The sequence below is a fragment of the Capsella rubella genome, unplaced genomic scaffold (assembly GCF_000375325.1).
Source record: "Capsella rubella cultivar Monte Gargano unplaced genomic scaffold, Caprub1_0 scaffold_2, whole genome shotgun sequence".
In the NCBI taxonomy this organism is placed as follows: Eukaryota; Viridiplantae; Streptophyta; class Magnoliopsida; order Brassicales; family Brassicaceae; genus Capsella; species Capsella rubella.
Window position 1 is genome coordinate 1,590,649 of NW_006238922.1, and position 27,235 is coordinate 1,617,883.

Sequence of the window (27,235 nt, forward strand, 5' to 3'; positions counted from 1 at the left end):
AAATGACAGGTACAAGAAGATAACATATACTTCGGATAACAAAACTACAATAAATCCATGTATTAAAAAATAGAAATACCTAAATCTTTAGAAAACAAAAAGGCTAAAACATGAATCTTTGAATTGAAGAAAGTAATGAGAAATAAAGATGAAACTGAAAGATCAATAAAATTAAAAATCGAACAAGGAATATTTAAACGAGGAATACGGGTATCCTGTCTAAATCTTTTACCAAGTTTCTTATAATAAACATTGGCAAATGATTATGTTTTAAAAAGAAACGATTACGGGACAGAAATTTTATGACAGATAGAAGACGGGACGGGACGGGACGGGTCAGGACGAGACAGAAAGGGACATGACAGGTTTTCAATTCTAAACTACACATAAAACAATTCAAACTAAAGCCAAACCCAAATCCGATTTAACATCTCTAAGCAAGCAGTTAGAAATGTTTTGATTAAATAAAAAAATAAACATGTAATATCACTTATTATCTTCATTTAAATTATTTTAAAATTACAATTTTAAAATTTTATTATGTAATACAATATCTATATTTTACAACTATATGTCTATATATAGTTTATCAAATAAACTCATAAAACAAAATTTTACCAAAATAGCTTCTACATAAAAAATCGTAATTTTGTAAAAATAACCCCGCACGTACGTGCGGGTCCATCACTAGTTCTCCTTAAACACGAAACAAATAATTATTAAATTGAATAAGATGTACAAGCATTTTCATTCATCTACTTCGGTATTAAACTATAGGATATACGCATATATTATATGTGTAAATACTGTAAATTCCAAACAAATGAACTTAAATATTATAGGGAATATACATGTATAAGAGTCATTGACTCATCAACGTATGTATATATTAAAGGAAACAAGAAATGATCCGTGACGAAACATGAAGAGCCAAGAAATAGCAAAATTGAATGTAAAGCAAAAGCATTTGGCTACCTATCACATGATTCCAAACTTAGATCGTATTTGATGTTTACAAAACTTCTCCCATGTAAATGAAACTTTCAAATTTGATATTATTGTTATAAAGCACACATCTATAGGTTATTTTGTTTGGTACGATCCATGTGTGTGTTCTCTGTATTAACTTATCTTCGATCCGAAATGTGTACCATCCATCGAAGAAGAACTAATTTGACTATTTTGATATATCATCCATTAATGGCTCCTATTGATATCCATCACATGAAATTTTATTGACTTTCTTGTGATTTAGAATTTAATGCAACTCGTAGATTGAACACACCCTACACATACGGCATTGGAACATTTTATAAGCATTTTCATAGTCATTTTAAAATGTATATGTTCGAAAATAGACGATTCAGCTAACCCCACTACATATCTTAGAAGTTATATGGATCAAGAAATTACAAATTTGTATATTAAGATAGTAATTTTGATCAAGAAGATGCATGCTAATATATTCTAACCACTAAATGACCTATGCAAGAGTGGGACTAATGGTTTTTAGATGTTTTGTCATACTCAAAACCACACATGCATGTGGTATTTGTATAATATTGTAGTACTTTAATAGATTGAATTTAAAACAAGAGGCACTACACATTGATTAGTGTACTTTTTAACAAGGTAGATTATGCAATTAAAGAGCTGTAATTAGAGAAAATGGTGTAATGCAAAAGAACCCAAAAGTTAGGTGTGGAAAGACAAAAAAACAAGCAAAGAAAGTGAAACATGATATCGACGTTTGAGTAGTTGAGAAGGGAGATGTATTCATTCATATGTGCAAACGCATTACACCATATTCCTTAGTTTTCACGAAAAATATATAATAATCAAAAATATCTAATTATTATCCAATAACAAAAAGCTAACATAATTTCTTTTGTCGATCGAGAGAAGCTAATATATAAAAATTTTATCTTGTGTTACTTATATCATCAAGTGATAGTAGTTAATTTATTGGTTATTGTTTTAGTAAATAGAAATCAAAAATCAATTTCTAATTTTCTACCAAGTGATCATTATCATATTGTAGATATCGAGAGACTAATTTGTATTATGATCTTAATCATCATAAAACATCAAAACTACAGAAAAAATTGTTGGAAACTAGTTTTCACTATGTTTCTCATTTAATCCAATTTAAGGTTTTTTAGAATAAAACTAAGAAAATATAATAGAAACTTATAATGACGTGGTGAAAAATAGTGTAGGTTTTGTGACATAAAATTTTTGATTTTTTTCTATTTGTGTGAGTTTTATAGTGTTTATAATTATATATTATTCGTTCTTTTATTTCGTTAATATATTAGTTTGTGTACCTTGAGTAAAATAGTCTTAAAAACTTTTAAAAACTAATAATGTAATATTTATATTTAATAATCATTGATCCAACAGTTGTAACTATTCAATCTCTTAATTGAATAGATGTTTGAGGACTAATCCATCAACGATTTGGTCTATTCTATCTTTAGGACGGACAACAAAAACTACCACAAACCAAATTTATTTCTATGTAAAGTGGTTTGTAGTTGGTCCACTATAATTTTTTTTTCTCGCACCATTACAAACTATAATTTATGAATAGTAAATTAAAAAATTGTAACCATTCGAACTCATAGTTTCTTTGCACTGAGTTGACATAGTCTAAAAAAACAAAACATAATTTACCTTCATAATCTGATAATAACATTGAGATATTATATTCTGCATAGATTTTTTTCTTTAACAAAAAGAAAAGAAAGTTATACTTTTAAATAGAGAAACAATAAAATTGTCTATATTCTTACGACGATATAATCGAGGAAACAGAGATCCCGTGAAGAGTACAATATTCTCCAATAGAGATTATAGAATTCACTTGATGAAAAATTAGTCTAACAATATTTTTTTCAAAAAACAAAACTTTTTATCTTTTTGAATATCGGATGAGATAATTCTAACTGTTACCCAAACTTCTTTTTCTAGATTATATACCCTGATCGAATTATTGATATCCCATTATCACCGTAATAAAGCTAGGACCAATTCAAAGATTATACGAGTCAGAAAAAAGGTAAATAGTAATTATTGATATAAACTCGTGAACCAAAAGTGATTATAACTTGAGATTGCTTGACGAAGACATGTTGTAATTTAGTGGCACATGGGAGGATAGTCATCTTTGCTCCAAGCTAGGCTAATAGGTGTTGTTGATAATAACTAAAGGTAAAGCCTTGTCCTTAAGCTTCAACACATAATCTTCAACTAACCATATTTTTATAATCTAGTTATGTATTTTTTGATTCACTTCTTTAATATTCAAACAATTGATTTTGTAATGAGATGAGTTGAAAGAAAATACAATGTTTTTTTATAGGATTAATTCAACTGAAAAATTAATTAACAGTGAATGAATGATCCCAAACTCATCTTAGTTAGGAATGGGATTCCCTAAACTTTGCAAAATAATTATGAATGAAAAAAGAGTTATCATGGTAATAATACCTAATACATCTTCAATTTGATTATTAAAAAAGCAAAAAAATAACATAAATTATTTATGTGAGAGTTAAGTTGTAAACTATGTATAATAGTTTGGATTCAACATTTTTGATAACTTTTGGTAGAAGAGTCATTTTAGTAGTAACTAAGAAAATCTTTGGCATGTGGTTTTCCTCCTACCAAAGAGAAACAGTTTTTCTCATTTTGGAATCATCTTCTTATACTAAACATAGTTTTTTGTTGGATAAGGCATGAGAGGTTTACAATTACAAGTTACAACCACGCATATAGGTTAGTTTATCATCTAAACTTAATTTTGACATAATTATCTAATCCATTAAACTTAAACATATGTTTTTTTTTTGGGTGAAAAGACAAAATGTACTCCAATTTTTTTGTGTACCAGACAAAATGAACTCTAAATATCCAAACTTTCAAAACCATGTCTACCTTCACCTTCTTGCTATGTAATCTCAAGTTCAATAGTCTAAGTTCACACTATAAATACTCTCTTTAACCACATGGTCTTAGCACCATTGTAGATTTGTAATATGTGTAAAGTTTTAAACCAATTAGTTTAGGATTTTAGTTATGGTTTGAATACGATATAGGCTAATCAACACTCACAAAATCAACGCATTACTCTTTGAACTGGAGGGTACATCTCGTGGAAGCACTGATCTTTGGAAACATCAAACATCTACAAAGGCCCAATTGATACAGCCCATTTATACCCAAATACTGTGATTCTGCCTTCAGAATGGGAATACTGGTATTGGGGGTGTAATATCTAATGATCATGTAATCAATAATGAACTAATGAACACTTTGAAATGAAGTCAAGAGACTAAAAAGTAAATGGAATGAAATTAATATCCATCTCTTATTATTGATTCACTTTGTAAAAGACCAAATAAAACTATATTCACACTGCACAACATACAAAAAGATTTAGAACCCTCCAAAAGAGTTTGTTTGTGACCTTTTTCTAAACAAGCTAGCCTTTCCAAAAACCCTATCTTTGTTTTTGTATCTAACAACAATTTACAGAGACCTATCCACACCAAAAAAACGAATAAACATAACTTAGAACCCTCTTCTTCAATTAAGGATCTTGAAGAAACCAAGTTGATAGTATTAGCTGCCTCAAACCAAGTTGTTTGAATCAGTTGAACAGAGCAACTGAGACTCCAGAATCGTCCTTGTCATGGTTTACCCGCGAAAGGCGGTACCTTTTCTGCAGTGGAGCTCCTGGAGCTTCAATCTCTTCATCATCATTCTCTGCATCAAACGGTTTGTCCCAACCGAATCTTCCATGGTGGAAACTCGAGGTTTTCCTAGGTGTACTATACGCAAAATGTAACTGCTTTGCGATCAATGTCTGTAAACAATATACAAAGAACTATCAGATTCATAATCATCAACTAATTGAGTATCAACAAAATCTAGTAATGGTGAAAACTTTACTTACAGCTTCTTTCATTGTCTTGGAAACATGACACAATTGTTTCAAGTCTTCATGCTCAACTCCACAGATAATCCTCACCTGTAATAACAAACCATATGGTCAATCACCAAATGTCTTTAAAATGTTCAAACTTCAAAAACTCTATGCACAATAACACAAAAGCTCTCCAGAAATGAAATTTTTTAAAACTTTCTCATTTCGAATACGAATTTGAATCTCAGAAAAACAAAATGGTTCAACTTTCAGCTCAATCTGATTATTTTTTTGGTCAACCAGCTCAATCTGATTGATTAACATGAAATCTCAACTAAATGAACAAACCCAAAAAATCAGATAAGGATGAAAATGATTTTTTTTCATTTCCTTTACGATTTCGAATCTCAAAGAAGAAAAAATAAATGGAAATTTCAGCTCAATCTAATCAACAAAAATGGAATCTTAACTAATTAACAGAACCCAAAAAAGTTTAAAAACTTTCTCATTTCAAAATACGATTTTGAATCTCAGAAACACACAAAAAGGTTTCACCTTTCAGCTCAAATCTGATTTAAAACTTCAAAAATTAACAAGAAATCTCAACTAATTAACAAAACCCAGAAACCAAAACAAGATTTTAAGTTAAGAAACGAACCAAAATATCTTGTGGAAGATCTTCAAGTTCTCGACTTTGACAATCTCCAACCAAAGAAGAAACTTTATCACAGAGCTTCTTCGACGAGCTTCTCCCAACAGGTGAAGCTAAAACCGAATCCTCAATCTCATCACTAGACGATATCAGAATCCTCTTCCTCCCAAATCCTCTCTTGTACTGTACGAACTCTAACCCTAACCCTAAATCACCCACATCTCGACGATTCTTCAAATTCGATTTCTGGGTTACGATTCTTTTCTTCCCCAATGCCATTTTCGTCAATCTGCATCACCAAATGCACAATAAAAATCAGATCTTTACAACAACAAAAAAAACAGAGGATTTGAAGAAAGAACATAAAGGAAAAGTGAATCTAAGAAGCTAAGAAAGAACAAACCTATGAATTAATAAGATTATCTCCAAAAGATTTGTTGTTGATGTAAGTCTTTGAAGTATGTTTTGTGGGAAATAAGTGAACAAAAGCTGAGAAAAATGAGTAATTTTTCTTTCTGTTTTTGGTTTTACAATTTGTGACAAAAGGAAGATGAAGAAGGAGAACTACTTATAGTAGATAAATTAATATTTTGATTTTATCTTTTTTGAAGTTACTATATTTATATTTTAAATACAAAAAACGAGTAAAGTAGAACACACTGGAAATTTCCTTACGGAAAAAGAAAAAAAAATATCTTAAAATTTTTTAAATTTTGTTATTCTCCCTCCTTCCTTCCTGGTAAGCAAAAGACGGCTTAAAGGGCAAAAAAAAAACTAGCCGTTGGGAAAGGACACGTGGCGAACTATGAGCCGGAGAAAGAACCAACGTGGGTGGTTCATGTGATGACGTGGCGACAAGTTGTTCGTTTGACGGTTTTGGTCGTCTCACACGGTTTTGTTTTTCTTAGGATTCCCCAAAAAAAGCATATAAACAAAGAAGAAGAAAAATATCTACTGAGAATTGAGAGTCTCTCTCTGACACAACAGTCTTTTAAATCTTTAATAATCTTAACACTTATCACCGACCAAAAGTTTTTGGTTTTTTAATCTCAAAGATTTTTTTTTTTGGTAGGATAATCTCAAAGATTATTGTGTTCTTCATAAAAAGATATCATTATTATTGCATTATCAAGATCCAAAGATAGTAAAGATATGCATGCATGATGCATCATTGTTATATTTTTTTCTATTATATCGTTGTGTTCCAGTTCCATAATCTTATTGAAAATTAATATATGCATATGCCATTTCTTTTGTATTGATAATTAGTTCTATGTGTATCTCGCTTACCATATGAATTTTTATTTTCTTTTTGGACTAACTAAAAAGCAAAATTATGTTTTTTAAACTACGAACTAGTTCCCCAACATCTCTTTTATGTTTTTTAAATTTACGAACTATATTACAAATCCTTCATTTCTTTTTTTTTTTTTTTTTTTTTTTTGATATAAATGTAAATATCATTAGGAAATGAAAGTTTTAGGGGCTACAAGAGTAAGGCCTAGAGGTTTGATGTCCAGCCAAAAAAAGATAAAAAACAGGACAACAATAAACGAGGAAAAGCAAAAGCCCATCACGAAAGAGACTAAATCATCTAATCCAGAGCTGCATCAAGTTTCCAAAATGCTTCCGGTGGCGACGAGCAGAGATGACGTTACGAATCTCCCTATCAATCAGCTTGAAGATGGCTTGGTGGGGCAGCTTGAAGTTGTTGTGCAAAACATTATTCCTTTGCTTCCAGATATGATAAACCGTGGCATGAGCAGCTATCCTTCGGATCAAAGTCGGCGAAGGCGACGGAGAGGATGAAGGAGTCGCAGCAGTCACAGCAGTTGCAGCAGTTGCAGCAGTGTGACTGGTTCTGAGCCAAGAGAGAAGCTCTTCCCAGGAGACAAAGATGAGCCGAGAGGGATCAAGTCTTGACCAAACAAGTCGCCAAATAGCAGATGAGAAGGCACAATTGATGAAAAGGTGATCTCTGGATTCTGCAGAGGACGAACAGAGGCAACAGTCCAAAGAGGTGGAAATTCCCCAAGAAGCCAGCCGATCCCTTGTTGGGAGCCTGTTGAGGTGCGTGATCCACATGTTGAAAGCGTGTTTCGGGATCGCTCCTTTGAACCAAATAGAACCCGCCCAAGATTTCACAGATTTCCTAGGCCTTAACGCTTCCCAAGTTTTAGAGACGGAGAAATTCTGAGAAGCGTTCTCAACAACCCAAGAGTAACGATCCTCAACAGAGGTGAGAGATGGAGCCTGGATTGTGGTGAGATGAGCATGAAGCAAAAGAGAGGGATTCGATCTTGGTGGCGGAATAGACCAAAATCCTCCAGAGGCTGCGTCTTTAACTTTGGAGCAAAGCGGAATCCTTAGGTCCCTTGGCCAAAATCCTTCATTTCTTTCTATTAGCTTTATGAAAATTCACCAAGTTTATGCATTTATATACATGAAACCAGTTTTCACCAAAAATTATTTAGGGTTCAAGGGAAAATGATAGTGATTGAAGATCATCATCGTCTTCTTCTTCTGTATACAAGGAAGAAGATGGGAAGATTTATTTTCTTTTTTTTAGGAAAGAGGTTCGCAACTAGTTTTGTTTAAAATGTTTGTTTTGTTTTGTTTAGAGAAAAGATACGACTAGTTTTTGTGAACTATCCAAAATTAGCCAATGAGAAAAACTTCTTTTTAACCAAATTAATCTGATGAAAATCTCTTTAACGCTTTTTTTCTTAGCAAAGTACACTAAGAAAAACGAAACCGTAAAAATGAAAATATTTTTTAAGTAAGAAGGTCGTCAAGGCTAACCAAGACTTATGATGTTCTTGCAAGAACTGGACTTGAATTCAGAACCATATCAAGCAAATACTAAATAAATTTGATTCTTAAAAACGCTCATTTTCTTCAAGTTTGAAAAGGGAGCTAATCAGGTTTTGAACTACTGAAATTCAGAGGATTTGTTTTGAAAAATATGTATGAAAATGATATCTGTATATACCATTTTACATTTAATTGTTGTTTGCATCTCTTTCTGAAGACTTGATTGAGTCACTTTGATTTAGACATTGTTTGTTTTGGTGAAGACTTGTTTCCCTTTTAGCTCTGTTGGGTTTGAAGATTATATCACAATTTTAGTTTATTCATAGACTGTACGGTTTAGTGGATTGGCATACTCTCTTTCTGAATAGAATACTCTCTGATTGAGAAAGCGAGTTCGATTTAGACATAACTTATTACAAAAATGAATAACACAAACACGCTGCGAGATGAAAGAGCAAAAGATACAAAGCTCAAAACCAAAACGAACAATAAGAAAACTGAGTAACATTAGAGGAAGAAAGAGAAAGCAATGGAAAGTAGAAGAAGCAGAAGAAGAAACGTGAGGATTCTGGTTTTAGACAGACGGTGAGGATTCCCAATCCTGAGTAATGCATCTTTATAAAGTGCCTAATCCCTTTTGTGGGAAAACAAAAATTGAAAGAATGTTAGCAAACACTTTTGTGGAAAGCATTGAAATTGAGAGGCACAACCAAATTCTATCTGTTATGCATGCGGTCTAATTTTTCAACTCTGAGTTGATTATAAGAAACGACTACCCGATCAAATGAACCATACTTGAAGAAAAAAAAAAGCACGCAAAGAATGTTATAAACTCAAGCATAAGAAGAGAATAAGAGTGACCATTAATTACCCGATTTAAGGAAGGCATGAATCGATTTTTGGTATCTTCGTCCTCCCACTCGAGGTCAGAAGGTTCCTTCGTCCATATTCCAAAGTCATCAAGTCGTGGGACACTTATAGCATTTAACTTGCCAGCCATAGCTCACGAAGACTCTCAAAACTCTCGAGGGATGAGATATCGAGTGGCTTTTCTTGAAAATCGACAATCTCAAGACCAGTTACGCAGTTTGCCAACCTTTGATCCCCTAATATTTGCTCCAAACTTAACTCCGCTGATACCTTTATCTGTAGATTTTGTAGATTCTTCAATAGCTGCAGCTCCTTTAATAAACTAACATCTCCATGAGCTCTAGATTCTACCAGACTCAACCATCTTAAACTCAGCAACCTTGATATCCCACTGATACTACTAAGTTTCTTTGTAGTATGTAAATTCAGGTAAGTTAGCTTTTTCAACTCTTGGAGACCAACCGGCAGTTGCTCTATACTTGTCTCCGACAAATTAAGATACTGCAAGGAGACCATCTCTGATATCTGCTCTGGCAGTTCACTCAAGCTGTAATTTTTTGTTAAATCCAAGACAACTAGCTTTTTAATAGACTGAAGAAATTCACCTGTGAGATTCTTCAAATATATATTTTGCTGGAGGAACAGAGTTGTAAGTTCACAACACTTGGAACTGCATGTTATCTCTTCAATCTCATTTTCCATTAATGACATCCTTCTCACAGCTCCCCAATCTTTTACTTTTGGTATTCCAACTAATCCGACGTTTGCTTGCACAACAAAATTCTCTTTCTGTTTCCCAAAATCGGATGCAATCCACAGAGCCATTTCTCGAACCACGTCATGCATTACAACAAATTCTGTACCAACCTCCGTTAATAGATTTGCACGGATAAGGGTACCAAGCATTGCATAACCCTCATTATACACTTCTTTTATAACTTGGTATTCCCCCATCTGATGATCTTCTGGAAACAGAGCACAATACAAGAAACACGACTGTAATTGTTGATCCCCCAAACTATCATAGCTGAACTTCAGAGCCGGAAGAATTTTTTTTTTTATGTCAGAAAACTCTGCAGCGGATCTAGTTAGAACATTGAAGGCATGCTCCCATTCTCGTACCGTAGTTTTAGATGCCATTGCCTTACCAATGACATTAAGCGCAAGTGGCAGACCCCCGCATTTATCAGCAACCCATCTTGCTAGTTTGACAATGCCGGGATCCCTACTTAAGGTATTGTCTCCGACCTTGGTTTTAAACAATTCCCATGCTTCATCTTAAAATTCTTCTTCTAAATCAGCTTCATCTTCCATTTTTTTTGGATGAGAAAAAATCACAGCAAAATCGTTTAAGACTGGGAAGCAAAAAATAAGTAAGTGATGTGTTCTTTTTCAGGAAAAGACAAACTTTAAGGACGAAGTTCCAAACTATTGGAAATACTGAGATACCACGTAAATTAAATCACTCCCCTGATACCGTTTTCGAAACATAACTTCTGTTAACCAAATTAGTCCGATGAAAAACCTCTAAATGCATTTTTCTTTTGGATGAGTCTCACAAAAATGGAAATAATTTGAAGTAAAGAGGCCTTGATCAAAGCTGAGAAGACAGCTAACCAAGTGACTTATGATGTTCTTGCAAGAAGTACTGCACTTGAATTGAGAACCATATCAAGCAAATAACAAATAAAATTTGATTCTTGAAAATGCTTATTTTCTCGAAGAACATTTAAAAAGGTCATTGTTTCAAGTTTAAAAGGGGAGTTAATCAGTTTTGGAACCACTGAAATTTTCAGAAGATTTCTTTTGAAAAAGATGAAAACTGTATGAAAATGATATCTACTGGTATATACCATTTTAATTTACACCTAATTGTGACTTGCATCTCTTTTTGAAGACTTAATTGAGTCATTTCGATTTAGACATTGTTATCTTTTTGTGAAGACTTGTTTCCTTTTTAGGACTCTGATGGGTTTGAGAATTATATCATAATTTTAATATATTTAGAGACTATGTACGGTTTAGGGAACTCACATTAGAGAATCGTCATGATTTTGCAAGATAAAATCATTTTTGGATGCAAACGAACAACACAGACACATCGCAAAAATGTTTAAAATAGGAAAATTTAAAAACGTATATTCAAAGTGAACAACACAACACACTCCAAAAAGATGAGAGTATAATGCAAATAAAAAGGCAATGATAAATCACATTCATTAACAAAGCTCAATGTTTTAACACCTCCTTTAGATTATTATTATACTATATTTAAGAAGCTGGCCTAACTTTTAATCGGATTCTATTGTTTGTGATTTTTTCGATCATATAAAGATTTGTGATTTTAAAGGGGAAAAAAAGAAAAGAAAAGAAGAAACAGTTGTATCTGAATTTGTTTCTGAATTTGATCATTTAAATTTTATTTAATTTTGAACTCAATAATACCTTATAAAACACTTAACAACATGCAAAAACAAACTCTACCATGTCATCAAATTTGTGTTCTTTTTTTTTTTTGGTCAACTATGCATGTAACTCGACATTTCTCTTCCTTCATACTACCTAGAGAGCTAATATATGAACATTTAGTAATGAAAAAGTAATCAAATTGGGCTTTTCGTTTGGTCGCCGCAGGCGGCTGTGGCAGCGGCGAACGCAACGGTTTTGGCAGCCGCCGCAACCGCATGTAGGACCAAACGAACATGCCCAATACGATTCAACATCTAATTTTGTGGCATACATCTGAAATAGAATACTCTGATTGATTAACAAAAATAACCATCGCCCAAATGAATAAACATGCAAAAACAAACTCTACCATGTGATGCAATTTGTGTTTTTTTTTTTTTTGTCAACTATGCATGTAACTCGACATTTCACTAATATGAACACTAGTAATGAAAAAGTAATCATATTATATACGATTTAGCATCTAATTTTGTGGCATACATCTCTTTCTGGAATAGAATACTTTGATTGATTAACAAAAATAACCTATCGCCCAAATAAATGAATAAAACAAACATGCACGCTGCAAGATGAAAGAGTTAAAAGATACAAAGCTCAAATCCCAAACGTAAAATCCAATAAGAAAACGAATAACATTAAATCCAAATTAACAACAAACAAAAACACTAGAAGAGGAAGAAAGAGAGAACAATCCAAAGTAGTAGAAGCAGAAGCGTGAGGATTCTGGTTTTAGACAGACAGTGAGGATTCCCAATCCTGAGTATGCATCTTTAGAAAATGGCCAATCCAATCTGTGGAAAAAAAAAAGCATTGAATTGAGAGGCACAACCAAATTCTCTATTATGCATGCCATCTAATTTATACAGAAATCATTTTTATTTTTTGCAGAGTATCATATATCTCTCTCGTGGAAGAAAATAAAAATAACTCTGATTCGATAATAAGAAATGATTACTCAAATAAACTTGAAAAAAATGTAAACCTAAGTGTAATAATTAATAATTACTCAAATGATTCGATAAATGAGTAATAATTAATTACCCGGTTGATTGAAGGCATGAATCGCTTTTTGGTATCTTCGTCATTCCATTCAAGGTCATCCCTTTGTTCTGGAGGATGCATACGTATTCCAAATTCATCAAGTAGTGGGACACTTGTAGCATTTAAGGGCAGCTTTCTAAGCTTTGGACACTCCCATACACTTATGCGCCTCAAAAATGGAAAGGGGAGAAGACTCCAGCAGATACTCTCCAGCTTTGGCAAATCTCTCAAACCTAAGTGTTCTAGTTTCTGAAATGGGGTAATACCTGTGAAATTGGTTGATTTCTCTTTGTTTATTATTTCTTCCACTTCTCTTGAATCTGCAATCCCTAGGGTGACAAGATTTGGCGCAAACAATACCCAACTCAGGTCCTTCATGCTATGGCACTTGATTATATACAGTTGTGAGAGGTTGGTAAAGCATGGAATTGTCGGATTGTTAATCTCCGAGACATGACTACTTTCCACTATTAGGGATCTCTGATTCTCAATTCTCTTCAGGGATGATAAATCGAGTGGTTTTTCTTGAAAATCAATAATCTCCAGATTAGTTACGCAGTTTGCCAACCTTTGATCCCCTAATATTTGCTCCAAACTTAAATCCGTTGACACCGTTATGCCTAGTTCTTGTAGATTCTTCAAAAGCTTCAACTCCCTAAATAAACTAACATCTCCATGAACATTAGACTTTACTAGACTCAATATTCTTAAACTAAGCAACCTTGATATCCCACTCACACTAAAAAGTTTCTTTGTACAATATAAATCCAGGTGAGTTAGCTTTTTCAATTCTTGGAGACCAACCGGCAGTTGCTCTATACCTGTCTTCGCCAAATCAAGAAACTGCAAGGAGACCAGCTCTGATATCTGCTCTGGAAGTTCCCTCAAGTCATAATTTTCTGATAAATCCAAGACAACTAGCTTTTTCATAGACCGAAAGAATTCACCTGAGATATTCTTCAATTCATTCTTTTGGAGGAACAGCGTTGTAAGTTCACAACACTTGGAACGTCTGCATGTTATCCCTTCAATTTCATTCTTCATTAATGACATCCTTCTCACAGCTCCCCAATCCTTTACTGTTGGTATTCCAACTAATCCGACGTTTGCTTGCACCACAAAATTATCTTTATGTTTCCCAAAATCGGATGCAATCCACAAAGCCATTTCGCGAACCACGTCATGCATTACAACATATCTTGAACCAAGCTCCGTTATTAGATTTGCACGGATAAGGGTACCAAGCATTGCATAACCCTTATTATACACTTCTTTTAGAACTTGGTATTCCCCAAGGAATCCCTCGCATATCCATAAGTGTAGTAAATTTTTTTTATGCATCTGATGATCTTCTGGAAACAGAGCATAATACAAGAAACACAACTGTAATTGTTGATCCCCCAAGCTATCATAGCTGAACTTCAGAACCGGAAGAATTTTATTTTCCATGTCAGAAAAATCTGCAGCAGATCTAGTTAGAACATTGAAGGCATGCTCCCATTCTTGTACTGTATTTTTAGATGCCATTGCCTTACCAATGATATTAAGCGCCAGTGGCAGACCACCGCATTTATCAGCAACCCTTCTTGCTAGCTTGACAATGCCAGGATTTCTACTTAAGTTATTGTCTCCAACCTTGGTTTTAAACAATTCCCATGCTTCATCTCGTTTCAAACATTTGACTTGCATCGGTTCATGGTCCCCCATCCGTCCACATACTTCCTGAGAACGAGTGGTGAATGCTACTTTGCATCCATTTTCTTTTGTTGGAAATGGAATCCCAATGGCTTCTAAATCCACTTCCTCCCATATATCATCTAGCATCAAAACAAACCTTTTCCCCTTTAAAACAGCGTGTAACTTAGCGGCCTTATCATCTTCATTTGTATTGGTCCACTCGTCACCACAAAGGAGTAGTTTTGCTGCAATATCTTCTTGAAGCTTTGATGTCGTTGCGCCTTGAGACACCACGGTCCAGATCACAACATCAAATGTACCAGGTATTTCATCAAACTTATTGTGGATTTTCTTGAAAAGGGTAGTTTTACCCACACCACCCATACCGTGCAGGCCCATGATTCCGACTCCATCTTCCATAAGGCGGTTCCATGTCTTCTCGAGCATTTCTTCATGACCAATCGTATGCTGAGTAGGTCTCTCCTCAAATTCAGATCTTGGAGGCGGCTGAGCAACCTCATTAAATTTACCCTCCAAGTTGAGTTTTTTAACTTCTTCCAATAACAAGAAAACTCTTTTCCCATAATTGTAGCTTGAACATACATTTTTTGAGCATAAACCGCAGAGACACAACTTCTGAAGCTCAACGGGACAAGTACTAAGTAGATTTTCGATTTGTAAATCAATGCTATCCACACGAGTAAGCCATACCTGGACAGCTTTAAGCCTTTGTTGATGGCGTGTCTCCTCTCTCGCTACCTTGTTCTGCACCTCATCTTTTATTGCTCTGAGATCTTCCATTTCCCTCTCCAAAGCCCTGAGATTCTTCTTGAGGTTTCGAATATAACCTTTACCACGTAAGAATCTAATGAAACGATCCAACAATACTGCATCACCAGAACATTGGCAAGAAAAAAGATTCCCCATTGTGAGAGAAATTTTCAGTAAGCAAAAAGGAAGCTGAAGCTCAAATTAAGAAGTCTTTTAGGTTAAAAAATACTGGAAATTATCAAATTAAGATTGAAAAAGACATCGGCGTCTTTAATTTCAGACCACGCGGTCTCCATACAGTGGACTTTGATTATCTTTGTTTTTCTTGGTCAGCTATAGAGTCCCACACAAATAAATTAGTTTATAGCAAGGATGTTGACATCTAATGACTTTTCAACATTAAGATTCGCTTTTTTTTTTTTGTCAACTGGAATTATATTGAACTAATACAATCCAAAAAAAAGAAACTTATTAGATCTTGCAACTCTGTTTAAAGAAAACAAAGCTCAAATGTTTTAAAACCTCATTTGGATTATTATTATTATTATATATATTGTTTTTGTTTTTTCCCAAAAATTTAAAATTTCCACCAAAAATCTATATTAACATTTTTTCAGGATTTTTTGAAGAAACTTTTGGAGTTGGAAGTTATTTACAAGGCTATGCCATTGGCTTTAATTACTCTATTTAAAATATAAAAATAATCACATTTAACAAACTTCCTAAAATCTCTCCATAATACATACAAAATATAAATTTCTTACTTTTCAATTTATTTCTCTCAAATATTTGTCCAATACATTTATATGATCTTATATTTTTTTAATTTATTTTATTACATAATACATATGTATAATAATAATAAAAACATTTTTTTGAATATGTTGCAATCTGAATTTTTGAAAATGGATGTATATAACAAATTATTTTAAAACATATGTTTAACATCCCATATCGAGTCGACAATGTTTTTGACAATGGTTCATAACTTTTATAAATAAGACCATATGTTTCCAAATATAAATGAGTAGGAAGCTGGATTTTTTATGCATCCAAATATTGTAAATATCTAAAATCTCTAAAAAGTAGGAAATATTATTAATATTATAAAGTTGTAGATATTATAAATATTTTGGAACTTTTAAAAAGTTTAAGTATTATTAACATTTTAACTCTACACTAAATTTATACTAACATATTATTGAACTGCCATATTTTAAACATGGTTTGATTTTTCCACGATTATATGACAAAACATGATTGTATGGCAAGACGGGTTGTAAGACGAGTAAAGTTGTTAATTACATATATATATTTTAAAAAAATTTAAACATTTTAAAAATTTAAGTGTTATTATTATTTTAACTCTATGCTAAAGTGACCTTGCTAAACATGAGTTTAATTTTTCGAAAATTATATGATATGAAAGGTTGTAATAACTTTCCAATGGATTATATGATGAGACGGGTTATAAGACGTGACGAGTTTGAATTGATATTAATAAAAAATATATCATTAATTTCATACTTCAATACGGGTAAAAATCTATATTTTACTATTTTTTAGCAACAACGAGACCATATTTTTTAGCAATTGATAATATATAATCTTAATAATTATAAAATGAACTCCAGCAAAATCACATGCAAAAACAAACTCTTTTTATATGATTTAGCATCTAATTTTGTGGCATGCATCTGTTTCTGAAATATAATAAATACTCTGATTGTGAGAGCCATTTCGATTTAGACATGACTTATAACAAAAATAACCATCGCCCAAATAAATGAATAACACAAAGTCGCTGCAAGATGAAAGAGTTAAAAAATACAAAGCTTGGCATTTTGAACTAAAATGATCAAAACCCAAACGAAAAAATCCAATAAGAAAGAGAAAGCAATCCAAATGAACAACACACAAACACTCACACACACTAGAGGGAGAAAGAGAAAGCCATACAAAGTAGAAGAAGAAGAAGAAACGTGAGGATTCTGGTTTTACACAGACAGTGAGGATTCCCAATCCTGAGTAATGCATCTTTACACAACGCCCAATTCCCTCTGTGTAAAAAATGAAAGACAGTGAGGATTCCCAATCCTGAGTTAGAAACACTTTTTGTGGAAAGCATTGAAACTGAGAGGCACAACACTACAACAGATTATCTATTATGCGATCCAATGAACCAAACTTGAGAAATTGCACTAGTAAAAAGAACGTTATAATTCAAGCAGAGGAAGAGAATGAGAGTAACAATTAATTACCCGATTAAATGAAGGCAAGAATCGACTTTTGATATCTTCGTCCTCCCATATTGCAAATTCATCAAGTTGTGGGACACTTGTATCATTTAAGGAAAGCTTTCTCAGCTTTGGACAATCCTTTACAGCTATGCTTGTCAAAACCGGAAAGGGGAGAGGACTCCAGCAGATACTCTCCAGCTTCGGCAAATCCCTCAACACTAAGAATTCTAGTTTCTGAAATGGGATAATACCTTTAAAATTGGCTGCTTTCTCTTTGTTTAATATTTCTTCCACTTCTCTTCATGCTATGGCACTTGTTTATATTCACGGAGATGAGGTTGGTAAAGCATGGATTGTTAATATCCGAGACATGACTACTTTCCACCAATAGGTATTTCAGATTCTCAATTCTCTCCAGCGATGATAAATCGAGTGGCTTTTCTTGAAAATTTATAATCTCCAGAATAGTTATACTGTTTGCCAACCATTGATCCCCGAATAATATTTGCTCCAAACTTAACTCCGAAACCGTTATGTGTAGATCTTGTAGATTCTTCAAGAGCTGCAGCTCCGTAAATAAACTAATAACATCTCCATGAACATTAGACCTTACCAGACTCAACAATCTTAAACTCAGCAACTTTGATATCCCACTGATACTACAAAGTTTGTTTGTAGAATATAAACCTAGGTGAGTTAGCTTTTTCAACTCTTGGAGACCAACCGGCAGTTGCTTTATACCTGTCTCCGACAAATCAAGATACTGCAAGGAGACCAGCTTTGATATCTGCTCTGGAAGTTCACTCAAGGTGCGATTTCCCGATAAATCCAAGACAACTAGCTTTTGCATAGACTCAAGGAATTCACCTGAGATATTCCTCAATCTATTTCGCTGGAGGAACAGAGTTGTAAGTTCACAACACTTGGAACTGCAAGTTATCTCTTCAATTTCATTCTTCATTAATGACATCCTTCTCACCACTCCCCAATCCTTTACTTTTGGTATTTCAAGTAATCCGACTCCTGCTCGCACAACAAAATTATCTTTCTGTCTCCCAAAATCGGATGCAATCCACAGAGCCATTTCACGAACCACGTCATGCATCAAAACGATTTCTGTACCAAGCTCCGTTAATAGATTTGCACGGATAAGGGTACCAAGCATTGCACAACCCTTATTATACACTTCTTTTATAACTTGATATTCCCCAAGGAATCCCTCGCATGTCCAAAAGTATAGTATGTCTTCTTTAAATATCTGATGATCTTCTGGAAACAGAGCACAGTACAAGAAACACGACTGTAATTGTTGATCCCCCAAGCTATCATAGCTGAACTTCAGAACTGGAAGAATTTTATTTTTCATGTCAGAAAACTCTGCAGCAGATGTGGTTAGAACATTGATGGCATGCTCCCATTCTTGTACTGTAGTTTTAGATGCCATTGCCTTACCAATGACATTAAGCGCAAGTGGCAGACCACAACATTTATCAGCAACCCTTTTTGCTAGCTTGACTATGCTGGGATCTCTACTTAAGGTATTGTCTCCGACCTTGGTTTTAAACAATTCCCATGCTTCATCTCGTTTCAAACATTTGATTTCCATTGCGTCATGATCCCCCATCTGCCCACATACTTCCTGAGAACGAGTGGTGAATGCTACTTTGCATCCATTTTTTTTTGATGGAAATGGAATTCCAATGGCTTCTAGTTCCACTTCCTCCCATAGATCATCTAGCATCAAAACAAACCTCTTCTCCTTAAACACTCTGTATATCTTAGTGGCCTTATCAGTGTCATTTTTGTTCTTCCACTCGTCGCCACAAAGGCCTAGTTTTTCTGCAATATCATCTTGAAGCTTTGATATCGTTGCGCCTTGAGACACCACGATCCATATCACAACATCAAACGTACCATCTATGAGCTTGTTGTGGATTTTCTTGAAAAGGGTAGTTTTACCGACACCACCCATACCGTGCAGACCCATGATTCCAACTCCATCTTCCATTAGGCGATTCCACGCCTTCTCAAACATTTCTTCCTGACCAACCGTAGGGTGAGTAGGCATCTCCTCCACTCCACGAGAGTTTCTGTTGATGATCTCACATAAGAAAGAGAGAAAAGTTTTAGTAAGACCTGTAATACGTTCCAGTGTTTGATCATCAATAGTACAAGTGATAGAAAAACAAGTCCCCATAAATTTAATAATAAAGAGAGAAAAGTTTCAGTAAGAAATAACGAAGCTAAAAGCTGAAGCTCAAGAATTGTTTTAGGTGAAAAATTATTGGAGGTAACATCGTCTTGCTCCAATACCAATAGTTTAGAGACTATCAAAGAAATTAAGATAGAAAAGATAGAAAGAGGCATTGGTGTCGTCGATTAAAGACCGTTCGGTTTCCATGTGATTATTGTTATCGTTTTGGTCAGCTAGAGTCCATACAAACTAGTTTCTCGCAGTTATATTGACATTGACTTTTCAAAGTTACGACTCGCTTTCATTTTAGAATATTTCTTTCACAGCAGAGTGATGATAGAACATTATAAATAAATAAGGAACAAAGGAATAAATAAATAAATAAATAAATATTAAGCCCTTATGTCACTCTGATATCAAAGTCTTGTAAGTACAAACAAAAAAACATTATAAATAAGGAAACTGAATGCTGCAAAAGAAATTAAGAAGACTAAACAATAATTGGAAACAATATTATACATGATGGCGATGATATATATATGATAGCAGTGATATCTTTCTCCATGTGGTTTGGTTCTCTTAAAAGAGTTTGTGAATGAATAAATTTCCATCATTTTGCATAGTCTGGATATATATCTAAAACCACACACACACACACAAAAAAGAATCTCAGCATGGTTCACAATTAAAGTAAAAAAGTTTCTTTAGAAAGTGTGTTTTCTGCTGTCATATAAACTATGGATTATATATTTTCTTACCAGCTATGCCAGTCTAGATCTTGTAGATTCTCCAAGAGCTGCAGCTCCTTCAATAAGCTAACATCTCAATGAACATTAGACTTTGGCAGACTCAACATTCTTAAACTCAGCAACCTTGAAAACCCTCTGATACTACAAAGTCCAGAAAAAGTATTAGACAAGTCAAAATACTGCAATTCATTATCTCAAAGGAGATGAGTTGTCAGTTCAGAACACTTGGAACTGCAAATGCCAAAATGAAGAAATAGATATATCCTTGAAGAAAAAAAAGTAACACATCCTAAAGAAATACTCAAAATCCACAATTCTCTCTCTCTCTCTCTGAACCAGAGTCTGTTTTTTTACTTACCTCAGCGAAATTCAAACAAAGGCCTTCTTCACTTGGCAAGACTTGAAACGAACATAAGAAACTTAACTCTTGTAATATCAAGGTCAGAAGATTGGATCAATTGGCTTGTCTTCCTCTTTCTTCATCAGATGAACAAAATCTCCATCTTCTCTGCTGTACTCATCTGTTATCACTAGCAACCATCGCAACCAAACTCCACCCTAAGATTTAAAAACATTGCTAGCTTTACCTATTACTATCTCAAGAAACAGTTTTACACAAAACAATTCGACACATCAACCGAAAGTGAAAAAATGAGTCAGATGGCTCAAACAAAGGTATTGAAAGAGGTTGGGGTTGAAGTTGAGACCAATGTAAAACCCCAAAACTAACAACAGAGTTGCCATCAAATACCTAGAGTCCATACAAATTAGTTTCTGGCAATTATAGTGACATCTATTGACTTTTCAAAGCGACGACTCGTTTTCATTTTAGTATAGACTATATAGAGTAAAAATTAAACTCTTTCTTTCTAGTTTTCAAAAAAAAAAAAAAAAAAAAAAACTCTTTCTTTCTGAACCAGTAATTAAGCATTGAAATATTGACATCTAATGACTTTTCAATGTTGTTCTTTTGTACTTGAAACTGAATGCTACAAAAGAAATTAAAAAGTCTAAACAATATATCAGAACTAATATTATGCATGATCACGGTGGAGCCTGAGTTCATGCCTATGAATAAAATAATGAGCAGAGAGATACTGAGTTCATGTAAAATAGGCTGTAGTGATAACTGAAAACGAAGATAAAAGCTAAATGCAACAATACAAAATGGAGTAATTGTTTCGTTTTGACTATACATGTTTTGGAGATTCTTCAGAAAATAGCCTTTACTTGTTAACTAATGCAGTGATATCTTTCTCTATGTGGTTTGGCTCTCTTGAGAGTTTGAGAATGAGTTAATTGGAATCCATAAAAGAGAGCAGTTGACATATACATTAAAAACCACACACACACACAAAAAATCAGTGTGTTTCACAATTAAGTAAACTATGGATCATATATTTTTTTACCCGTTATGCCAGCTATATCTTGCAGATTCTCCAAGAGCTGCAGCTCCTTCAATAAGCTAACATCCCAGTGAACATTAGACTTTGGCAGACTCAACATTCTTAAACTCAGCAACCTTAATATCCCTCTGATACTACAAAGTCCAGAAGAAGTTTCAGACAAGTCAAAATACTGCAAGTAGACTAGCTCTGATACCTGCTCTTGAAATTCACTGAAGTTGGAATCATTCGATAAATTTAAAACAACTGAAAAATTCTTCAATTCATTATCTCAAAGGAGCAGAGTTGTAAGTTCAGAACACTTGGAACTGCAATTTCCAAAATCAAGAAATAGATATCCTTAAAGAAAAAAGAAACATAACCTAAAGAAATACTCAAAATCCACAATTCTCTCTCTCTCTCGGAACCAAAGGCTGGTTTTTTACTTACCTCTCAGCGAAATTCGAACAAAGGCCTTCTTCACCTGGCATGTCTTGAATCGAACATAAGAACTTAGACACATGACATATAACAAAAATAACCATCGCCCAAATGAATGAATAACACAAACAAACATGCACGCTGCAAGATGAAAGAGCAGAAGATACAAAGCTCAAATCCCAAACGTAAAATCCAATAAGAAATACAATATGAAAATGAATAACATTAAATCCAAATTAACAACACACACAAACACTAGAAGAGGAAGAAAGAGAGAACAATCTAAAGTAGTAGAAGCAGAAGTGTGAGGATTCTGGTTTTAGCCAGACAGGGAGGATTCCCAATCCTGAGTATGAATCTTTAGAAAATGGCCAATCCCTTTTGTGGAAAAAAAAAATGAAAGCATGTTAGAAACACTTTAGTGGAAAGCATTGAATTGAGAGGCACAACCAAATTCTCTATTATGCATGCCATCTAATATAGTAATATCTCTCTCGTGTAAGAAAATAAAAATAGCTCTGATTCGATAATAAGAAATGATTACTCAAATAAACTTGAAAAAAATGAAAAAGTTATAACTCAAACGGAAGAGAATGACGAGTACTAATTAATTACCCGGTTGATTGAAGGCAAGAATCGATTTTTGGTATCTTCGTCCTTCCATTCAAGCTCATTTATCTGTTTTGGATGATACATACTTATTCCAAATTCATCAAGTAGTGGGACACTTGTAGCATTTAAGGGCAGCTTTCTCAGCTTTGGACAATCCAATACACCTATGCGCCTCAAAACCGGAAAGGGGAGAGGAGTCCCGCAGATACTCTCAAGCTTTGGCAAATTTTTCACAATTAAGTATTCTAGTTTCAGAAATGGGGTAATACCTTTGAAATTGGTTGCTTTCTCTTTATTTAATATTTCTTCCACTTCTCTTGAATCTCTAATCAGTAGGGTGACAAGATTTGGAGCAAACAATAGCCAAGTCAGATCCTTCATGCTATGGCACTTGTTTATTTCCATGTATGAGAGGTTGGTAAAGCATGGAATTGTCGGATTGTTAATCTCCGAGACATGACTACTTTCCACCGTTAGGACTGTCAGATTCTCAATTCTCTTCAGGGATGATAAATCGAGTGGCTTTTCTTGAAAATCAATAATCTCTAGAGCAATTACGCAGTTTGCCAACCTTTGATCCCCTGATAGTATATGCTCCAAACTTAACTCCGCTGAAACCGTTATGTCTAGCTCTTGTAGATTCTTCAAAAGCTTCAACTCCCTAAATAAACTAACATCTCCATGAACATTAGACTTTACCAGACTCAACCATTTTAAGCTCAGCAACCATGTAGATATCCCACTTATGCTACAAAGTTTCTTTGTAGAATGTAAATTCAAGTGAGTTAGCTTTTTCAACTCTTGGAGACCAACCGGCAGTTGCTCTATACATGTTTCCGACAAATCAAGAAACTGCAAGGAGACCAGCTCTGATATCTGCTCTGGAAGTTCGCTCAAATCGTAATTTTTTGATAAATCCAAAACGACTAGCTTTTGCATAGACTGAAGGAATTCACCTGAGAAATTCTTCAATCTATTTCCTTGGAGGAACAGAGTTGTAAGTTCACAACACTTGGAACTGCATCTTATCTCTTCAATCTCATTTTCCATTAAAGACATCCTTCTCACAGCTCCCCAATCTTTTACTTTTGGTATTTCAACTAATCCAACGTCTGCTTGCACAACGAAATTATCTTTCTGTTTCCCAAATTCAGATGCAATCCACAGAGCCATTTCACGAACCACGTCATGCATTACAACTACTGCTGTACCAACCTCTGTTATTAAATTTGCACGGATAATTGTACCAAGCATTGCATAACCCTTATTATACACTTCTTTTATAACTTGGTATTCCCCAAGGAATCCCTCGCATATCCATAAGTGTATTAAGTCTTTTATAGGTATCTGATGATCTTCTGGAAACAGAGCACAATACAAGAAACAAGACTGTAATTGTTGATCCCCCAAGCTATCATAGCTGAACTTGAGAACCGGAAGAATTTTATTTTTTATGTCAGAAAACTCTGCAGCAGATTTAGTTAGAACATTGATGGCATGCTCCCATTCTTGTACTGTATTTTTAGATGCCATTGCCTTGCCAATGATATTAAGCGCCAGTGGCAGACCACCGCATTTTTCAGTGACCTTTCTTGCAAGCTTGACAATGCCAGGATCTCTAGTTAAGGTATTGTCTCCGACCTTGGTTTTAAACAATTCCCATGCTTCATCTTGTTTCAAACATTTGACTTGCATTGGTTCATGGTCCCCCATCCGTCCACATACTTCCCGGGAACGAGTGGTGAATGCTACTTTGCATCCATTTTCTCTGGTTGGAAACGGAATTCCAATGGCTTCTAAATCCACTTCCTCCCATATATCATCTAGCATCAAAACAAATCTCTTCCCCTTTAAAACAGTGTGTAACTTAGCGGCCTTATCACATTCATTTTTGTTCTTCCACTCGTCCCCACAAAGGAGTAGCTTCTGTGCAATATCTTCTTGAAGCTTTGATGTCGTTGCGCCTTGAGACACCACGATCCATATCACAACATCAAACGTACCAGGTATTTCATCAAACTTATTGTGGATTTTCTTGAAAAGGGTAGTTTTACCCACACCACCCATACCGTGCAGACCCATGATTCCGACTCCATCTTCCATAAGGCGGTTCCATGTCTTCGCGAGCATTTCTTCATGACCAATCGTATGCTGAGTAGGTCTCTCCTCAAATTCAGATCTTGGAGGCGGCTGAGCAACCTCGTCAAATTTACCCTCCGAGTTGAGCGTTCTAACCTCTTCCAATAACAAGAAAACCCTTTTCCCATACTTGTAGCTTGAAAATACATTTTTTGAACATAAACCGCAGAGACACAACTTTTGAAGCTCAACGGGCCCGATACTAAGTAAATCTTTGCACTTTATATCAATGCTATCGACACGGTCAAGCCATACCTGGACAGCTTTAAGCCTTTGTTGATGGCGTGTCTCCTCTCTCGCTACCTTGTTCTGCACCTCATCTTTTATTGCTCTGAGATCTTCCATTTCCCTCTCCAAAGCCCTGAGATTCTTCTTGAGGTTTGGAATATAACCTTTATCAGATAAACATCTAATGATACGATCCAACACTGCATCACCAGAACATTGGCAAGAAAAGAGATTCCCCATGGTGAGAGAAATTTTCAGTAAGCAACAACAAAGCTAAAAGCTGAAGAAGTGTTTTAGGTGAAAAAGTAATGGAATTATCAAATTAATAAAATATGATAGACGATAGAAAAAGACATCGGCGTCGTTGATTTCAGACCACTCTGTTTCCATATAGAGGACTTTGATTATTCTTATTTTTCTTGGTCAGCTATAGAGTCCCACACAAATAAATTAGTTTATGGCAAGGATGTTGACATCTAATGACTTTTCAACATTACGACTGGCTTTCATTTTATATCTGCTCTATAAGTTCAGAGTAAGTTGGAATTCTTAGATAAATTTTGAAACAACTAGCTTTTACACAGACTGAACCAATTCACCTGAGAGGATTCTTCAATTCATTATCTCAAAGGAACAGAGTTGTAAGTTCATAACACTTGGAACTGAAATACTCAAAATCCACAATTCTCTCTCGGAACCAAAGGCTGGTTTTTTACTTACCTCAGCGAAATTCGAACAAAGGACATCACTTGGCATGTCTTGAATCGAACATAAGAACGTTAGCTCTTGTAATATCAATGTCAGAGATTGGATCAATTGGCTTGTCTTCCTCTTTCTTCACCAGATGAACAAAATCTCCATCTTCTGTGCTGTACTCATCTGTCATAACCAGCAAAACAAAACAAAATAGCCAAAGAATTGTCACCATCGCAACCAAAACTCCCCTAAGATTTAAACACATTGATATGCTAGCTTTAGTATTACAATGTCAAGAAACAGTTTTTTCACAAAACAATTCTACAAATCAACAAAAAGTGAAAAAAAAAGGAGTCAGATGTCTCACCAAACAAAGTATAGAAAGAGGTTGGCGATGAAGTAGACATGAAGTTGAGACCAATGTAAAACCCCAAAACTAAAAACAGAGTCACCATCAAATACAAAGGCATCGCCAAAGCCCAGTACTTGTTTGGGTAGTAGTAATAATAATGAGAAATCCCTAAAGACTCTAACAACATCTCTGGTGCATAACCCCAAATCAAGAAGATCACAGTAGCAACAACAGTCAAAATGGATCCTACAAAACCATAAACCTCATAAGGTTTACTAATCATCTCTGAATCCTGCATACCATCTCCTTTAATCCTTCTTAAATTTCTTCTCGGACTCTTCGCTAAATCAGCTTCTTCTTCCATTTTTTTTTTTTTTTGGGATGAGAAAAAACCACAGCAAAATCGTTTTATTTTAGACTCGGAAGCAAAAGTAAATAAGTTATGTGTTTTTTCTAGAAAGAAAACAAATTACAAGGACGAAGTTGCAAATATTCGGGAATAGAGTTTTGTTAAAAGATAGCTCTCGAATCCACACGATGAGCTGTAATCAAAGTTCACCTTATTGCTCCGAAGTCCCTATAAATTGGCTTATTCATGGAAAATACCAAATTATGCATCATCAAACAGTAATAACACAGATTAGAGTTTTTAAAATTTGGGGAACTAGGAATAATTGGGGGACGGGTGTAGGGAGGCCCGCACGAGGTGAGTTCTGCAAAAGTAAGCAGCGTCAACACATCGGCCAGCCTATAACCCCTCCATAAATTCTTGCGCAACTTTGTTGTTTTACGTTAGCGCTGCGACCGGTTCTCACCGACCGCTTTGTTTTCCTTACTCATTAGTTTAAGGCAAATTGTAATACTAGTCCTCCATCTCTTACTTATAGTAGCTTAGCTAGGTCTTAGATAGCTTATGGTTCCGATGTGGGATGTAAAAAACAAACACTTGTTTATACATTACACCAGCCCTTTGTA

The 27,235-nt window shown here is 34.5% G+C and overlaps 3 protein-coding genes, 1 non-coding gene and 2 pseudogenes across 8 annotated transcripts; all 6 read right to left on the reverse strand.

Annotated features, from left to right (window-relative positions):
• Positions 1–4,351: 4,351 nt before the first annotated feature.
• On the reverse strand, positions 4,352–6,094 carry LOC17894700 (F-box protein At1g61340). Its single transcript, XM_006302705.2, has 4 exons — positions 5,986–6,094; positions 5,589–5,871; positions 4,961–5,035; positions 4,352–4,870 (listed from the first exon to the last, which is right to left on the reverse strand). The coding sequence occupies exons 2-4, from the start codon at positions 5,859–5,861 to the stop codon at positions 4,655–4,657; spliced, it is 564 nt and encodes a 187-aa protein (XP_006302767.2). The 5' UTR covers positions 5,862–5,871; positions 5,986–6,094; the 3' UTR covers positions 4,352–4,654.
• A 6,186-nt stretch (positions 6,095–12,280) lies between these two features.
• On the reverse strand, positions 12,281–25,569 carry LOC17895799 (probable disease resistance protein At1g61180). Of its 5 annotated transcripts, none has more exons than XR_002835120.1 (6): positions 22,849–25,568; positions 22,243–22,611; positions 21,817–21,947; positions 20,766–20,965; positions 20,417–20,542; positions 20,050–20,294 (listed from the first exon to the last, which is right to left on the reverse strand). XR_002835120.1 is itself a non-coding variant. In XM_023788073.1 (2 exons), exons 1-2 carry the CDS (start codon positions 25,450–25,452, stop codon positions 12,506–12,508), a joined length of 2,625 nt encoding a protein of 874 aa, XP_023643841.1. In that variant the 5' UTR covers positions 25,453–25,569; the 3' UTR covers positions 12,281–12,505. The 5 variants fall into 5 exon arrangements, 3 of the variants coding, with proteins under 3 accessions (XP_023643841.1, XP_006300723.1, XP_023643843.1); XR_002835119.1 differs by having other exon boundaries at positions 20,417–20,548; XM_023788073.1 differs by lacking the exons at positions 20,050–20,294; positions 20,417–20,542; positions 20,766–20,965; positions 21,817–21,947; positions 22,243–22,611 and adding an exon at positions 12,281–12,526 and having other exon boundaries at positions 22,849–25,569.
• Positions 12,874–15,390, reverse strand: LOC17894673 (annotated as a pseudogene).
• LOC17896327 lies at positions 17,037–19,979 on the reverse strand (annotated as a pseudogene).
• On the reverse strand, positions 25,327–27,086 carry LOC17895135 (phosphatidylinositol N-acetylglucosaminyltransferase subunit P). The gene is made up of 3 exons (XM_006300900.2): positions 26,276–27,086; positions 25,933–26,091; positions 25,327–25,412 (listed from the first exon to the last, which is right to left on the reverse strand). The coding sequence occupies exons 1-2, from the start codon at positions 26,622–26,624 to the stop codon at positions 25,958–25,960; spliced, it is 483 nt and encodes a 160-aa protein (XP_006300962.1). The 5' UTR covers positions 26,625–27,086; the 3' UTR covers positions 25,327–25,412; positions 25,933–25,957.
• Positions 26,950–27,113, reverse strand: LOC111832261. The gene has a single exon (XR_002835298.1). It is a non-coding gene; the product is annotated as a U12 minor spliceosomal RNA (small nuclear RNA).
• Between the last annotated feature and the right edge of the window lie 122 nt (positions 27,114–27,235).